The sequence below is a fragment of the Capra hircus genome, chromosome 4, assembly GCF_001704415.2.
Source record: "Capra hircus breed San Clemente chromosome 4, ASM170441v1, whole genome shotgun sequence".
Classification (NCBI taxonomy): Eukaryota; Metazoa; Chordata; class Mammalia; order Artiodactyla; family Bovidae; genus Capra; species Capra hircus.
The window spans coordinates 71799453-71818190 of NC_030811.1; the positions used below are offsets into that span (position 1 = coordinate 71799453).

The window sequence follows — 18738 nt, forward strand, 5'->3', positions numbered from 1 at the left end:
ATCCAGAATAGGAAAATCCATAAGAACAGCAAGTAGATTGTTTTAGGTTGGGTCAGAGTGGGTTGGAGGGGAAGCAGAAATAGGAAGTGACTTATAATCGGCATGGAGTTTGTTTTTGGAGGTGATAACAATGTTCTAAAGTTAGACTGTGGTGATGGTTATACAGCTCTGAATATGTAAATATTGGATGTATAGTCTTTATGTGTTATATATACACACATATCATTTACATGGGTGAATTTGATGGTATGTGATGTAAATCTCAATAAATAGGAAAAACAAAAAATACCTGAGAGATTATTTTATAAAATCATCTGGAAACTGTACCATTGCTTCACTCATTTTTTGTTTTTTATTTCAAACTTTTCATTTTGTACTGGGTATAGCCAATTAATAATGTTGTTAATAATAGTTTCAGGTGAACAGTGAAGGGACTCAGCTGTACATATATATATACGCACACACACACTCATGCACCCTGAAGTTCCTCTCCCATCCAGGCTGCCATATAACATTGAGCAGAATTCCATGTGCTATACAGTAGGTCCTTATTGGTTATCCAGTTTAAATCTTACTATACTCATTCTTTAAGTGGATGAATCATTGAATCATTAGAATATTTGGGTTTTTGAATTTTCTTTACCTCTTATAATGGGTAACAACTTGTGTACATAGTTTATTTGATGGGATCATGGTTTAATGTATCATCTGGTCACCCCGAATTTCCTGGGACTATTGGAGGACTAATTCAGGACTTGTGTAATTAAAAGCATTCTGTAGCTAAAGCGACTTAACACACATGACACGCACATAGCAATATATTCTAGCACTTAGTATCTTTCATTGTTCCAGTTGGTTTTTTACGCATAATTGTTGAGTATTTTCTTGCAGTATGAAGCAGATGGACAAAGAAACACTAGTAGTTGAACTGAGATCATGATCTCCATTTTATTTAGCAAAGTGTCTGATATCTGTGTTTTAAGCCTAAACAGTTTTCTGTTCCATTTTCCTAACTCCTTTTTACAAGTGTAATTCATTCATTGTGAAAATTGTATTCAGTAGCTCAAGAGCTCTTAAACTAAGAATACGGGAACTTGCTGGTAATGGGCCAGTGAATGTTGTGTAGAGGATTAAATGGCTCATCCTGCAGCTGCTCTGCTTGTAGAACCTTCGTTGACTTCAGTTCTCAATTAACTTGTTAGGTCTATAGCTTCAGGCCTAAATTGGGGCTTGATTAAAGATGGGAAAAAGTGAATATATTGGAGAGAAGATGTATTAGATGCCTAGGGCTACTCTAACAAATTACCACAAACCAAGTGACTTAAAACAACAGAAAATTATTCTCTCACAGTTCTGGAGGCTAAAAGTCTGAAATCAAGGTTATTTACATGGCTACGCTGTCTCTGAAGATTTTTCCTTACCTTTTCTAGTTTTTGGTTGGTGCTGGAAATCCTTTGTTTTACCTGGTTTATAAATGTGTCGTTCTCTTCTTTGCCTCTGTCTTCACATGGCCTTCTTCCCTGTGGGTCTTTGTTTTAATGTGGCATTTTCCTTTCTGTGTGTCTGTGTCTAAATTCCCCTCATTTTAGAAGGATTCTGGTCATTGGAGTGGAGCGTATCTTAATCCATTGTGACCCTGTCTTGACTTTATTACATCTGCAGAGAACCTGTTTCTGAATAAGGTCACATTTATAGTTACTGTGGGCTAAGATTTTAACATGTCTTTTTGTGGGACATAATTCAATCTATAATAGAATAATGCATTTTATTTGAAAATATATTTAACTGTCAAGTTGTGAACTAATTTGTGTTCATAGTGGGCACAGTGTTTTCAAAGGGAGTTAACATGAAGTGAATTAGATAAAGAGCATGAAAGACAAAAAAAGAGAAGAAATTATCAGCTTTGGGCCATTGTCAACTTTGTTATATAGGAAAAGCCAAGCTGTAACACTGATCTCTAGTCTCCCCTGGTAGTGTGAACTTTTCATTGCTCCCTATCCTCCCCCTCTCAATTGGTCTATGTATATATAGCCTTGCTTTTAGAGAGAGATCTGGGAGTGTTTATGGTCATAATAGATGAAGTGCTTTAAGATCAGTCAGTCAGTTCAGTTCAGTTGCTCAGTCATATCCAACTGTTTGTGACCACATGGACTGCAGCACACCAGGCTTCCCTGTCTATCACCAACTCCCAGAGCGTGCTCAGACTTAATTCCATCAAGTTGGTGATGCCATATAACCATCTCATCCTCTGTTGTCCCCTTCTCCTCCTGCCTTCCATCTTTCCCAGCATCAGGGGCTTTTCCAATGAGTCAGTTCTTCACATCAGGTGGCCAAAATATTGGAGCTTTATCCTCATTCCTTCCGATGAATATTCAGGACTGGTTTCCTTTAGGATTGACTGGTGTGATCTCCTTGCAGTCCAAGGGACTCTCAAGAGTCTTCTCCAACACCACAGTTCAAAAGCATCAACTGGTTGGCACTCAGCTTTCTTTATGGTCCAACTCTCACATCCACACATGAGTACTGGAAAAACCATAGCTTTGACTAGATGGACCTTTGTCAGAAAAGTAATATCTCTGCTTTTTAATATGCTGTCTAGGTTGGTCTTAGCTTTTCTTCCAACTTCATGGCTGCAGTCACTATCTGCAGTGATTTTGGAGCCCAAGAAATTGTTTCCATTGTTTCCTATCTGTTTCCCATGAAGTGATGGGACCGGATGCCATGATCTTAGTTTTTAGAATGTTGAGTTTTAAGCCAATTTTTTCACTCTCCTCTTTCGCTTTCATCAAGAGGCTGTTTAGTTCCTCTTTGCTTTGTGCCATAAGAGTGGTATCGTCTGCGTAGCTGAGGTTATTGATATTTCTCCTGGCAGTCTTGATTCCAGCTTGTGCTTCATCCAGCCCAGTGTTTCTCATGATGTACTCTGCATATAAGTTAAATAAGCAGGGTGACAATATACAGCCTTGACATACTCCTTTCCCAATTTGGACCCAGTGCGTTGTTTCACATCTGGTTCTAACTGTTGCTTCTTGACTTGTATACAGATGTCTCAGGAGGCACGTAAAGTGTCTGGTATCCCCATCTCTTTAAGAATTTTCCAGTTTGTTGTGATCCATACAGTCAAAGGCTTTAGCATAGTCAGTGAAGCAGAAGTTTTTCTGGAATTCTCTTGCTTTTTCGATGATCCAGTGGATGTTGGCAATTTGATCTCTGGTTTCTCTGCCTTTTCTAAATCCAGTTTGTACATTTGGGAGTTCTCAGTTTACGTACTGTTGAAACCTAGCTTGGAGAATTTTGGGCATTACTTGGTAGTGTGTGAGATGAGTACAATTGTGTGGTAGTTTGAACATTCTTGGCATTTCCTTTCTTCGGGATTGGAATGAAAACTGACCTTTTCCAGTTCTGTGGCTGCTGCTGAGTTTTCCAAATTTGCTGGCATATTGAGTGTAGCACTTTCACAGCATCATCTTTTAGGATTGAAATAGCTCAACTGGAATTGCATCATCTGCTCTATCTTTATTCATAGTGATGCTTCTAAGGCCCGCTTGACCGCGCGCTTGAGGCCATCTGGCTCTAGGTGAGTGGTCACACCATCGTGATTATCTGGGTGATTAAGATCTTTTTTGAGGAACTAATTTTTGTGGCCAGGTTTGTCAGATGGGCCCTTCCCTACCTCACTGCACAACCCAAAGCCTATATGACAGGTTGTAGTTAGAAACCACTTGGGTAGTTTTTGAGTCTGTGACCACTGCCAGATTTTGTAAGGAGTTCAGCTTTCACCATCACTCCAGTTCCTAATGGAAATCTCCTTATCTATCAGTCCGGGTTCCTTGTTGAGGCCAACTGAATCTGCTCCTGCTCTTTCAAGTAGAAAGGAATAATTAGAAGATTTTAGAGAGTATATGAAGGGAATAAAGTTTTAGAGGTCCAGAGATTTGAACTTTGGTATTGTTAGCCAGAGAGTTGAAATATTCTGCCATGCTACAGGACACCACCATTTGTGTTACTTCCTTAATCCTGCATTTTAAACCTAATAATTGTGAACTTGGGCAAGATAGTTAACTGCTCTGTGCTCAGTTTTGATGTCTATAAAATGAGATAGATGAAAATGCCTAACTGAAGGGTTGTTGCATTAAATGAGTAATATACAAGTTCCTGTAACAGTGTCTGGACACCTGGTATCATATGTTAGTGTGCTAGAGCTGCCTTAACAGTGTTGCAGACTGGGTGGCTTAAACAACAGATAGTTACTGTCTCACAGATCTGGAGGCCAGAAGTTGTAGGAGAGAGACATTTTTCCCTTCTCATTTTGGGTTCTTTGGCTGGTCTAACAATTAAATTAACATAGAACAGGGGATTTATAGGAGAAAGATTAAATTTCGTATGTAAGAGACCCACAAAGGTATGAAGCTCTCAGTCAGGCAGTTGAGGCTTATATGCCATTGTTAGCTAAGGAGGAGAGAGACTAGAGGTCTGAGGCTTCACAGGAGGAAGTCAGGTAACAGGAAGATGGGAAGAGCAAATGTTTGCCAAATAAATGTTCCCCATGCCATGCAGGTAAGCCTTTCTGATGTAAAATGTTATGTCTGGTTTTAACTTTCTCCTGGGTACAGACTGTCTAAATCCTTTGAGGTGGTTAAGGGAAGGGTAAAATAAACTCTTTTGTAGTCTGTTAGGTCTTGTTCACCTTCTGCTCAAAATGATCCACGTGCCTGGTGGCACATTTTGGGATCACCTGTTCTGGTCCCTGTGAGAGTCCAAAATCAGGATGTTGGTAGGGTTCATTTCTTACTAGGACTTTGAGGGAAGAATGTTACTTGCTTCTCCATTACTAGAGTATTTAATGGATACTGTAGTCATACAAGAATAGAATACATGGTTATGTATCTTCCTTATTTATATTATTGCTTCTTTGTGCTTTATATAGTGTAAATAAGGTCCATTATTGAGATTTTTAAAGGATAAACAAAAGAGTTCTGTCAGTGGGTTTAGATGGATTTTGTTTCTTTAGTATTGTACCTAAACCACTATGTTCAAGTGACTGTGTTTTCTTAAGTGTGTTCTGTGAGTGCTAGTCCTACTAGATTCTGTGTAATTTGGGGGGCGGGGGATGAGAAACAAACAGATTTGGGAAATATTATGTATTATGGTATATGCCTCTTTTGGATGATTTTAGTGCATATTAATAGTTACAAGGAATAGTGTAGTGAAGAAACCAGCTTTATTTTGTTTTTAACTCAGTGTTTGCTAAATTTATCATAACATCTACTAATACAGTGAAGTTACTGTACACCAAACATTCAATCTTTTGGAGTGCCAGGTCCCCAGAGAAGTAGTTCCTCTTATATCCATAATTAGGAATTATATAATTATTTTTAGCTCTCTGGGGAAAAAACCTTTTAACGTGTAAGTTTATTGTTAAACTTTTTGGTTAAGTGAACTGCCTGGATAGTAGTTCTGTTTTGGAGTTTGTCAGCAAAGCTATAATATAAATGTTTTGAAAGTAGGATTGGTGTCTGTTTTCTATGTATACATGCGAAAATTACCACACAGGAATCATTTAGATGGCAGTTTGAGAGGAAAAAAAAAATCAAAGCTGTACAGATAATTCTTGATGTCTTTCATAAGTAAGATGAAGATGGGAAATGATTTTTTTTTGGTTGTTGAATAAACCCTTTAATTCTGTTTGATGTATTTCTGTTGCAGTTTTTCTTTATTAAAAAAAAAACATAGCTTTATTGTGATATAATTGATGTAAAATAACCAGAGCATCTTTTCATGTGCCTTATGGCTATTTGTATGTTTTCTTTAGAGAAACATTCCTCTAGGTCTTCTACCCATTTTTTGATTGGATAGTATAGTTTTTTTTTCCTGATATTGAGTTGTATGAGCTGTTTGTATATTTTAAATATTAATCCTGTTTCAGTTGCATTATTTGCAGATATTTTTCTCCCAGTCTGTAGGTTGTCTTTTTACTTTGTTTCCTTTGCTTTTATCATTGTTGTTGTTCAGTCGCCCAGTCATGTCAGACTTTGCAATCCCATGGACTACAGCATACCAGGCTTCCCTTTCCTCACCTTCTTCTAGAGTTTGCCCTTTGCTGTACAACAGCTTTTAAGTTTGATTAAATCCTCTTTGTTTAACTTTGCATTTATTTCCTTTGCCTTCGGGGACAGATGTAAGAAAATATTGCTGTGATTTATGTCAAAGAATGTCTTGCCTATATTTTATGTTCCCTTCTAGAAGTTTTGTAGTGTTATGCCTAACATTTATGTCTTTAAAACATTTTGGGTTTATTTTTGTATATTGTATGAGGGAATGTTCTAAGCTCATTGCTTTACATGTAGCTGTCTAGCATTGCTAACACACTTGTTGAAGAGACTCTTTTCTCCATTTTATATTCTTGCTGCCTTTGTCACAGATTAATTAACTGTGGTTGTATTGGTTTACCTCTTCACTCTCTATTCTAGTCCACTGATCTATTGTGTCTGTTTTTGTACCAGTACCATACTGTTTGGTTACTGTAGCTTTATAGTATAATCTAAAGTCTTGAAGGCTTATGCCTCCCTTTGTTGTTTTTTCTTAGGATTGCTTTGGTAAGTCTGGGTATTCTGTGGTTCCATATAAATGTTAGGGTTATTTGTTCTAGTTGTATAAAAAATATGTCCTGTCTTGTTATGGATTACATTAAATCTGTAGATTGCCTTGGGTTGTATGTCCCTTTTGACAGTATTGTTGCAATCCAAGAGTGTGAGCTTTGAATCATCTTCAGTTTCCTTTATCAATGCTTTATAGTTTTTACAGTATGGGTCTTCCACTTCCTTGTTGAAGTTTATTCCTAGGTTTTTTTTTTTTTCCACAATTTTATATGCATGTGTGTTTTAACTTTCACTTTCTGATATTTCATTTTTAGTGCGTAGAAGTGTACTAGATGCTGTATTTTGCAACCTCGATGATTCATTCATCACTTCTGCTAGTTTTTGTGTGGAGATTCTAGGATCCTCTGTATACATTATTATGTCATCTGCCAACAGTGACAGTTTTACTTCTTCCTTTTCAATTTGAATTCCTTTTTTGTTTTGTTTTTCTTCTCTGATTGCTGTGGTTAGGACTTCCAATACTGGGTTGAATAGTAGCAGTGAGACATCTTTGTATTATTTGTGAGTTTAGCAGGAAGACTTCAGCTTTTTACCGTTGAGTATTATATTGGCTGTGGGTTTGTCATAAATGGTCTTTATTGTGTTGAGATACGGCCTCTCTCTTTCCACTTTGGTTAGCATTTTGTCATGAATGGATGCTGATTTTTGTGAAATGCTTTTCCTGTATCTATTGAGATAATCATGTGGTTTTGGTCTCTTTTTTTGTTATTGTTGTGTATCACATTGACTGATTTGCATAGTTGAGCCATTCTTGTGACCCTGGAATAAATACAATTTGATTATGTTGTGTGATCCTTTTTATGTATTGTTGGATTCAGTTTGCTAATATTTTATTGAGTTTTGCATCTCTATTCATCAAAGATACTGGCCTATAATTTTATTTTTTTTAATAGTGTCTTTGGCTTTTTTATCAGGATGATGGTGACCTCAGTGACTTAATTTTTTGGAATAGTTTTGAGAAAGATAGTTACAAGTTCTTATTTATATGTTTCATAGAATTCTCCAATGAAGCCATCCAGTCCTAGACTTTTGTTTGCAGGGAGTTTGTTCACAGATTCTGTTTCACTTTTAGTGATTGGTCTGTTCACATTATCTGTTTTCTTTGTGACCCACTGTTGGCAGACCATATGTTTCTAGAACCTTTTGCCGCCTTCTAGGTTGTTCAGTTTATTGGCATGTAACTGTTCATAGTATTCTCTTATGATATTTTATATATCTGTGGTATTAGTTGATTTTTCTCCTCTTTCATTTCTTATTTTGTTTATTTGGGTTCTCTCTTGGTGAGTCTAGCTAGAGATTTGTCAGTTTTGCTTATTTTTAAAAAAACAGCTCTTGATTTTATTGATCATTTCTGCTTTTTTCAAAATTCATTTCTCTCTGCTCTTTATTATTTCCTTCCTTCTGCTGAGTTTGGACTTTGTTTTCTAATTCTCTGAAGTGATGGTTATTTATCATTTTTCTTGTTTCTTGAGGAAGGCTTGTATCACTGTGAACTTCCCTCTTAGAATTACTTTCAATGCATCCCATAGATTTTGTAAAGTTGTGTTTTCATTTTCATTTTTTTAAGGTATTTTCTGGTTTATTCTTTGATTTTGTCATTGACCCTTTGTTTCTTAGTAGTATGTTGTTTAGTCTCTGTGTGTTTGTTCTTTCTTCAGTTCCACCCCCCCACCCCCCCGTGGTTGATTTCTAATTTCATACCTTTGTGATCAGAAAAGTTGGTTGAAATAATTTCTATCCTTTTAAATTTGTTGAGGCTTGCTTTGTAACCATGTGTGTGATCTATCCTAAAGAATGTTTTATACATCCTTAAGAAGAATATATATTCTCCTTTCGTTTTTGGATGTTGTATCCTGGACATATCAATGAAATTCAACACGTCTGTGTCATTTAGAACCTCTGTTGCCTTATTGATTTTCTGTCTGTCCATTGATGTCAGTGGAGTGTTAGTGTCCTGCTGTTATTGTATTATTGTTGGTCTTTCCCTTTATGTCTGTTAGTATTTGCCTTATAAATTTAGGTGCTCTGTATTGGGTGTATATATGTCAAGAAGTATACTGTGTCCTTTTCTTGTGTTGATCCCTTTATCAGTCTATAGTACCCTTCCTTGTCTGTCTTTATAGCCTTTGTTTTAAAGTTTGTTTTGTCTGATACTAATATTGCTACTCCTGTTTTCATTTTGTTTCAATTGTTGGGATTTTTTTCCCCTAATAATAAATCTTTTTCTAAGAATACCTTTAATATTAAATTTTTTCCAACTCCACTTTAGTTGAATCCCAGAGATCTCAGTGTTGATTTTCCATTTGCATGTAGTTAAATATTTAAAGAAAATTTCCTCTGAGAGCCTTTGGGGTCCGTTGATTATTTGGAAGTGTGTTGTTTGATTTCAAAACGTTTGGGAAATTTATAGGTATTTTTCTATTACTGATTCTTAGTTTGATTCTACTATGATCAATTGAGTGTATGATTTCATTTCTTTTAAATTTAAAATGTTTGTTTTGTGACCTAGGACGTGCTTTGTTTTGATTAATGTTCCATGTGTAGTTGAACAGAATGTATATTTTGTTTTTATTGAGTGGAATGCTCTGTTGATGTTACTAGATTCCCTTGGTATATAGTGGTCATTTTTCTATTCCTTGTTGATTTCATCTAGCGCATCTCAGTTGTTGAGGGAGAGGTATTGACTCTTACCTCTGGTTAGATACTGACTGGAAGGTAGGCAGTAAATATAACACCTGAAATACCTTTCTGGAAGGGAAAAAAAGGTTAGTTTTCTGTAAATCCTTGTTTTAAAATCCCAATACCATATCAAGAGCACATGGTTAGAAAGTCAGGGGAAGGGAAAAGGAAAAAAAAAAAAAAAAAAGACTGTCCAAAGGAAAGATAATACACTGTCTTATTTATATGTTTAGGCCCTGAGCAGTTTTTTGGTGCTAGCTGAAGAAAGGGGTAAGACTTTGGAAGGGAAAAACCAATCCCCATTTAATAGTAAGGTTTTCCTCCACCCTAAAGTGAGAGCCAGAACAAAAATAAGGCATTTGATAATAAATTTTCCTGAAGCTTTGAAGAACAGGAAAGATCAGCGTACCCTGAGAAGTGCTTTGGACTTAAAGTATAAAGATTTCACCCAAAGGCGTTTACTTAAGTGTGAGGCTTATTTTGTGCATAGTTCAAGCAGTAGTATTCATTGAGATCGGTTAGAAACATGTAAATTTCACATTTATGTTTTTTGGTGTTTTTTTTTTTTGGTGGGGGGGGTAATACCAAACTTTAGATTATGTTTCTCAAGGCCTTTCCCCCTTCATTTTAAAAAGAAAAAAAGAGATTAGTAACTAAGACCCCATTTATGAAAATAATATTACCAGTATTTACATGTTTTTGGTGGTTTACAAAACATTCCTAATGCATATTATCTCATTTGATCCCTATAGTCCTGTGAGATTGTAACACAGGTTCTTTATTCTTTAATTTTGGAATCTCAAAAAGGTTAAGTGATTGTTTCCTCAGGTCATAAAATTGGGTAGAATAAAATTTAGATATTCTCATTCCTAATTAGCCTTCTTTCTATGATACTCTGCCTTTGAAAGGAAAAATCCGTTTTCTTGAATAGAATTGACTTTACTTAAAGTATATTTTATTTATACTTTATATTTTATAGATTTTAAATATACTCCAATGATCATGTATTATAATATTTAATTTAACAAAAGAATACATTTCAGAGATTATTAGAAAGGTTTAATAATTTTCAGACATTGACCTCATCCTGAATTTTCTCTTCCATCAACTTGTTTTTAGATATCCTTCAATTATTTGCCCATAGATAACTATGACTTCTTATATGTTTTTACCTTTATGTGTTGATTGCAAATTATTTTTACTCTTTTTCTGATTTTATTTTTATATTAGAATAAGTTAGAAAATGTATATGTTAGTATTTGTGAAGTTTCTCTTGAAATTTGTTTGGTTCAGTAATTACTTTCCCCTATAGTAGAAGCAGATATTTTAAATTATTAAAATTTCTTGTCTATGATTGGTGTTATATATTGTGAGATAACTTTTTAAAAGTAAATTTTCCAATCTGTTTAGTTGTATTTTGGTTATTATATGTTAAAATCTTATGCCTTTTAAACCCGTGTTATTTTGTTGTCTGTTCTGTCAGTTTTACTTTTATGCAAATGCCACATTACCTGAGAAAAATTTTGCTTTATAATTTCAATTATATTTTCATATATTCAGATATTTCATATTTTGATATAATTATGTTTTCAATTATATCACACATTATTGAAATCATTGTGTATGTATTAAACATTTTTCTTGAAAACGATTTTTCTTGTAGACCTGTTTTGTCATCAGATTCATGATGTAAACTTAAATATGAGTAAAATATGTCAAATATAAACAAATCAGTGAAAATCAGTATGTGTATGTAGATGTCATTGTTGAAGTTTAGTTGGAGTTTTTGACTTTTTCCTCTTTATGTCTTTTCTAAGATTTCTTTAGTGAAAGCTTTTTTCTTATTGAGGAGTGAGGGACTTTTAAAACAACCCTATCTTGGACTTAGCCATTTGTAACAAGTAAAAAACTAGTATTCTGTGATGAAGATGATGATGTTGCTTTTATTATGATGGTGGTGATGATACCTTGGACAGTAGATCTCATTATTGATTGGACAAGTTAATTTTATCAATATTGTAACCCTGCAGCATCCATATTGTTCAGTGTTTTGTGATGGTTGTTTGTTTTGTTTTAAGTTTGTTATTGAGCTCAGTATTCTCTAGGAACTGTGTTTTTAGCAGAACAAGTTAAAATGTAGTTGTTGTAATAAGCCCTGATCTTACAATACTATTTATTTTAATTTGAAGATAAACTTTTTGTTGGATGGAGTCTACAATGACAGCTTTCCTCTCCAAAGTATTATTCATCAGTGTGCTGGATAACTCTTTATAAATCATAGCTTTATATGTTGCTATTTGCTTTTGTAAAAGACAGGCTTTAATCTGAAATTTCTAAATAATCAGGGCTCTGTAAAAAAATCTAATGCAGAGCTTTTTAGATAATATAATTGAACGACTGTGTTCTGGAAATGATGTTAGGAAGTATTATATAAATAAATAAATTAACATGTTGCCAACAGGCTGGGAACATATTTATAGCAAATATGATAGGCAAACAGTGAATATTATTATATAATTAATACACAGTGATGTAATATAAAAAGATAGGGAGTAAAAATTACATAGAGATTCCCCAAAGAAAATACAGATAGTAAAAGTTACTCAGCCTTATCATTTAGAAATTCATGTCAGACCATCAATAAGAACCTTCTAGCAGCATATGAAATACTCAATACAGTGGTAATATCCAGTGCCATCCATGATTAAGTAACTCCCATAGATTTTTGGGAGAATGTTTGGAATAGTAGAGTCATTTTGAAAAGTACTTTGATAATTTTTATCAACAGGCTTAGAATTGTTACTTTGATCCATTAATTCTTTTTCGTTTCTCGAGGAAATAATTATAGATATTGAACTCTGGGAAATGGTGATGGATAGGGAGGCCTGGCGTGCTGCGATTCATGGGGTTGCAAAGAGTTGGACACGACTGAGCGACTGAACTATGAACTATTATAATAATTATTGCATTTAGGCAGATGATTAAGTAATTTTTGATCATTTGTTTGAAATATTGGGCAGTCATCAAGAGCTGATATTTATAAGTATTATCATATTATGGGTGAATGTTTATAACATTGTTAATAAAGAAGACATTATAAATAAATATAATTACAGATAAAAACAGGAACACAGTAACTTGTGGGTGGTTTAAAAAGTAGGGTAAGAATTTAAAGGAATATAGTAGACCTTTTATTTTAAACACAAACAAGATTTTAAGTATTTTAGGAACATCTGAAGGTTGCTTGAAATTTCTCTGAGGCACTTAACTGCATTGTGCTCTTTGCAAAGTTGGCGTGTAGGAGGGAGTCACTTTCTTCAGTGTAGCCAGCTGCCCAGTCCCTGTATGTCAATTTTTGCTTTTTCTGCTCTTTTTTACATAAATATCCAGGGGGGAGGAAATATGCTATTTTAATGCTGCTTGAGAATTTGAGGATTCATAAATTTCTCAGACATATTCATGTATATTCCAATAATCTACTTGGCAGTTGTGACCTCTGTGTTCTAGGGTTATATAATTACCCCTAGTTTCCTGATTTTCAAAAATTCTTTCAAGAGCACGATATTTTTAAAGGAAAACGAAACCCTTTATTCAGTTATCAGTTAAGTATTCTGGCATCAAACTCTTCTTCATGAGACAGTATATACTGTTTTTCTTGCAGTGTCTCATATGCCATTAATCCCTTTTAGAATTTGAACTTAATCTCTAGAAGTTCAATTTGTGCCTTACTTTATTACCGTGTTTTTACTAATGTGTTTAGTCTTTTCTGTTTGAACACATGAAATACAGTTATAACTCTTGTAAGTTCTTGTTTATTGTACTGTAATCTGTGCCATTGGCTCATGTATTTTAATATTCAATAGAAAAATGCAAAAATGCAAAAAACACTTAACAGGTACAAAATACAAATACTACCTAACAAGTTTGTTTTAGAATATTATAAGCATGTTGTATTGCCTATCTCTATAACTTTTCTAAATGTTGTTTGTATGTGTATATAGTATATTGTTTATTCATACATGTTTTACTATAAATTACCTCTGGCTGTGTGTATTCTTCTAAAATGTTTTCTTCTTCCTTAATATTATGTTATTGAGAGACACATTGATGTGTATACTTGTCATTGGTTTTACTCTTCTGTAGTAGTAATTTGAAGGAATGTTTTTGTTTGTTCTCCAGTTGATTTCAGTTATACACCTTATCTCAGTATATATACATTATTTCCATTTCAGTTATATATAATTTTTTTTGTTTTTTACAGTGCTGTTACAAACATTCTTGTGCATGTCTTCCAATGTACAAATCTAAGAATTTCTCTGAGTTATGTGGAATGAACTTAGTAATGGTATATTTTAGCAATGGGTTATTCATATGGAATCTTATTAGATTATCCAGGTTGATTTCCAGAGTGATTTTATCTCATTTACAATGTTTCTTTTTATATGTATATATACACGCATACACGTGTATATATACACACATATATACATGCATGTGCACATATATGGATGTATATATTTATTGTTGCAGTTAACATAGTAGAAAATATCTTTCGGTCTAAATTATTCACTTTTCCTTCTTTTTAAATATTACTTATTTTAGAAAAAAATCATTAATTAGAGGATACAAATTTTTTATTAACTAGCCATCTTTTTTAAAGTTCTGTTTTTCTTGACTTACCATGTACTCTTCCCTTGTTTTATTTGTTATGAAAGTTATGCATGTGTAATATACTCAAATAGTTCTATAAAATTTATCATTAAAAATAGCAATCACTTGTCTTGTTTCTGCCCTTTTACTTTTCCCTGGAGGCCTCCATTTTCAGCATTTTTGCTGATTTTTTGGTATTTACCTCTATAGCTCTGAATCATCTGCCTGTATTTCCACTTCTTAATTTTTATCTTCTTTGACTTCGCACTTTGAAACATGAAAATTTAGCTTCCTTTATTGCTTCCAGCTTCCAGCACAATCCAAACCTCACATGTGTACTCTTCCCTCATCTCTTTTATCCAAAATAAATAATGGAGTGCTAACATTATTAAGAACAGTAAATGTATCAGTTCAGTTCAGTTGCTCAGTTGTGTCCGACTCTCTGCGACCCCGTGAATCTCAGCACACCAGGCCTCCCTGTCCGTCATCATCTCCCGGAGTTCAGTCAAACTCACGTCCATCGAGTTCGTGATGCCATCCAGCCATCTCATCCTCTGTCGTCCCCTTTTCCTCCTGCTCCCAATTCCTCCCAGCATCAGAGTCTTCTCCAATGAGTCAGCTCTTCGCATGAGGTGGCCAAAGTACTGGAGTTTCAGCTTTAGCATCATTTCTTCCAAAGAACACCCAGGGCTAATCTCCTTTAGAATGGACTGGTTGGATCTCCTTACAGTCCAAGGGACTCACAAGAGTATTCTCCAACACCACCCTTCAAATGCATCAATTCTTTGGCGCTCAGCTTTCTTCACAGTCCAACTCTCGCATCCATACACGATCACTGGAAAAACCATAGCCTGGACTAAATGGACCTTTGTTGGCAAAGTAATGTCTCTGCTTTTGAATATGCTATCTAGGTTGGTCATAACTTTCCTTCCAAGGAGTAAGCGTCTTTTAATTTCATGGCTGCAGTCACCATCTACAGTGATTTTGGAGCCCAGAAAGATAAAGTCTGACACTGTTTCCACTGTTTCCCATCTATTTCCCATGAAGTGATGGGACCAGATGCCATGATCTTCGTTTTCTGAATGTTTAGCTTGAAGCCAACTTTTTCACTCTCCTCTTTCACCTTCATCAAGAGGCTCTTTAGTTCCTCTTCACTTTCTGCCATAAGGGTGGTGTCATCTGCATATCTGAGGTTATTGATATTTCTCCCGGCAATCTTACTTCTAGCTTGTGCTTCTTCCAGGCCAGCATTTCTCATGATGTACTCTGCATAGAAGTTAAATAAGCAGGGTGACAGTATACAGCCTTGGCGTACTCCTTTTCCTAGTTGGAACCAGTCTGTTGTTCCATGTCTAGTTCTATCTGTTGCTTCCTGACCTGCATAGAGGTTTCTCAAGAGGCAGGTCAGGTGGTCTGGTATTCCCATCTCTTTCAGAATTTTCCACAGTTTATTGTGATCCACACAGTCAAAGGCTTTGGCATAGTCAATAAAGCAGAAATAGATATTTTTCTGGAACTCTCTTGCTTTTTCCATGATCAAGCGGATGTTGGCAATTTGATCTCTGGTTTCTCTGCCTTTTCTAAAACCAGCTTGAACATCTGGAAGTTCATGGTTCATGTATTGCTGAAGCCTGGCTTGGAGAATTTTGAGCATTACTAGCGTGTGAGATAAGTGCAATTGTGTGGTAGTTTGAGCATTCTTCGGCATTGCCTTTCTTTGGAATTGGAATGAAAACTGACCTTTTCCAGTCCTGTGCCCACTGCTGAATTTTCCAATTTTCTGGCATATTGAGTGCAGCACTTAGACAGCATCATCTTTCAGGAATGCATAGCTGAGTTATTTAGCAAACTATAATTTCTCTTCGTTTGTTTTCTTTTAAACAGAGGAGGATGCTAATAAAAGAAGAAGCAGTAAGAATTTTGAACTCTTAGAGGGGATTTGTGTTGCAGAGGAGGCTTTGTGGAAGGAGATAATACTGGTCACTAAGGAAGTCATAGATTCCATAAATGGAAGTGGAGCAAGATGAGTAAGAATGACTAACCAGCAGAAAGTACCTCATTGTGTTTTGATTTCCATTTCTCTAATAATTAGTGAATGTTGAAGAATCTTTTCATGTGCTTGTTGGCCATCTGTATGTCTTCTTTAGAAAAACATCAATTTAGGTATTCTGTCAATTTTTTGATTGGTTTGCATGTTTTTACAGTACAGATTTATTTGAGCTGTTTATGTATGCTGGATATTAATACCTTGTTGGTTATTGTTTCCAAATATTTTCTCCTGGTCTGTAGGTTGTCTTTTCATTTATTGATGGTCCCTTTTCTGGACAAAGCTTGTAACTTTGATTAGATCCCTTTTGTTTATTTTTGCTTCTATTTATTTTGCCTTGGGAGACTGATCTAGGAAACTATTGCTATGATTTATGTCAAAGAACATCTTTCTTGTGTCCTCTCCTAGAAGTTTTACGTTGTCGTGTCTTACATTTAGGTCTTTAAGCCATTTTTAGTTTATTTTCAAATATGTTAGCGAATGTTCTGATTTCATGTAACTGTCCAGTTTCCCCAGCATCACTTATTGAAGGGACTATCTTTTCTCACACATTTTTCTTTCTTGTTGTAGGGTAATTGACCATAAGCGCGTGGTTTTATTTCTGGGCTACCTATCCTGTTCTACTGATCTATGTGTCTGTTTTATACCGGTACTATACTGGACTCCCAGGTGGCTCAATGGTCAAGAGTTCTCCTGCCAATGCAGGTGACACAAGAGACAAGGGTTTGCTCCCTAGGTTGGGAAGATCCCCTAGAGAAGGAAATAGCAACCGCCTCCAGTATTATTGCCTGGACAATTCCATGGATAGGGGAGCCTGGTGGGCTACAGTCCATGGGGTTGCAAGCATCAAACACGAATGAGCAGGCATACATACATAAACTGTTTCAGTTGCTATGACCTTGTAGTATAGTCTGAAGTCAGAGAGAATGATTCCTCCAGCTCCATTCCTCTTTCTTAAGCTTGTTTGGTATTCAGGGTTTTCTGTGTTTCCATACAAAATAAAAACTTTTTTGTTTTAGTTCTGTGAAAAATGCCATTGGTGATTTCATAGAGATTGCATTGAACCTGTAGATTGCCTTGGGTAGTATAGTTTCTTTAACAGTATTGATTTTTCCAATTTAAGGATATGGTATATCTTTCCATTTGTTTGTATTGTCTTCAATTTATTTTACGAACATCTTACAGCTTTTGGAGTTTAGATCTTTTGCGTCCTTAGGTAGATTTATTCCTAGCTATTTTATTCTTTTTTGTACCGTGGTAAATGGGATTGTTTCCTTATTTCCTCTTTTGATAGTTCATCATTGGTTAATACAGATTTTTGTATGTTAATTTTGTATCCTGAAACATTACCAAATCATTGATAACCTCTTGTAGTTTTCTGGTAGCATCTTTAGGGTTTCTATGTATAGTATCATGTCACTGGCAGACAGTGACATTTTTACTTCTTCCTTTCCAATTTGGATTCCTTTTATTTTTCTTCTCTGATTGCTATGGATAGGACCCAAACTATATTAAATAAAAGTCTTATTCATGTTTTGATACCTATGTCAGGTCATTCAGTTGAATCTCTTTTTCTTTAGTCTATTAAATTAGATTTTCTCAATTTAAGTAAACATGGAGTTGAGTAATATCGTTTCTTTTCTGCTAAAATTACTAGTCTTATCATTTTCTTACTAAAGAGAGGATAAATATGTTAAATCCAAGAGATCACTTTCATTTTCTCACATATATTCTTGGTACATAAAATGATTCAACAGGTATTAGTATTAAGTGGCTAGAAAGGTAGTTCTGGCTTTCTATTCCACACTTATTAAGGTTTAATTGTTAAGTGTGAGTAGTGGTCTCATATTTCAAAATTTGGCATTTTAGCACATTTTATGCATTTTAAAACTTTTACTTGTTACTTTTTTGTTAAAATTTATTAAACTTAGAATGAAAGTGAAAAGTGTTAGTTGTCCAGTTGTGTCCAACTGTTTGTGACCCCATGGACTGTAGCCCACCTCTGTCCAAGGAATTCTCCAGGCAAAAAACTGGAGTGGGTAGCCATTCCCTGTCATGCAACTTGAGAAATTTCAAAGTTCATCAGGATATTTATTTATAGTAATTTGGCACAGTTTTTTGGTAACCTGTTGACATTACTTTGAATTTCTAATAATCATAATTCATTTCTTGCTTTATCAAATCTATAATGTTTGAAATATTTTCCTCCAGAGTAAAGTTCTCATTAGGTAGGGAATGTTTGGGTAATTCTGTTTCTTAAAATACAGATTTTGAAAGGGAATAGTGTTCAACAGCAAGTTTTCAAGATTTTGCAGAAGTTAGACATGATGTTTTGATACCTTTATATTCATTCAGTATTGAAACATTTAAATGTGTGTATTTTTTTAAATAGATTATCTTTCTCAAGGAATAGACCTTTCTGGAATAGAAGTGATAGAAAATGATCTACTTTTTGTTGCAAGAGCTCGACTTGAAGTGGAAAATCAAGCTAAGCGCCTACTGGAGCAGGGTGTGGAGACTCAGGTAATAAAAATAATATTACTTTTTTAATGTGAAAAATGTCATAATATAGATGAACATTTGATTATGTGTTTAAAATAATGTATGTTCCTATTACTAAGGAACTATGTCTATGATTTTAATTTGAGAGTAGGCATAATGTAAGTACAAGAAAAATTAAAAAAATACGTTTATTTAATTATA

The 18738-nt window shown here is 34.7% G+C and overlaps 1 protein-coding gene across 1 annotated transcript in view; it reads left to right on the top strand.

Moving 5' to 3' along the window:
• Positions 1-18738, top strand: part of COG5 (component of oligomeric golgi complex 5) — a 282487-nt gene that overhangs the window by 103491 nt on the left and 160258 nt on the right. Inside the window, exon 7 of the mRNA XM_005679133.3 lies at positions 18428-18558. Within this exon, the coding sequence (XP_005679190.2) occupies positions 18428-18558 (131 nt within the window). The remainder of the gene's footprint in view (positions 1-18427; positions 18559-18738) is intronic.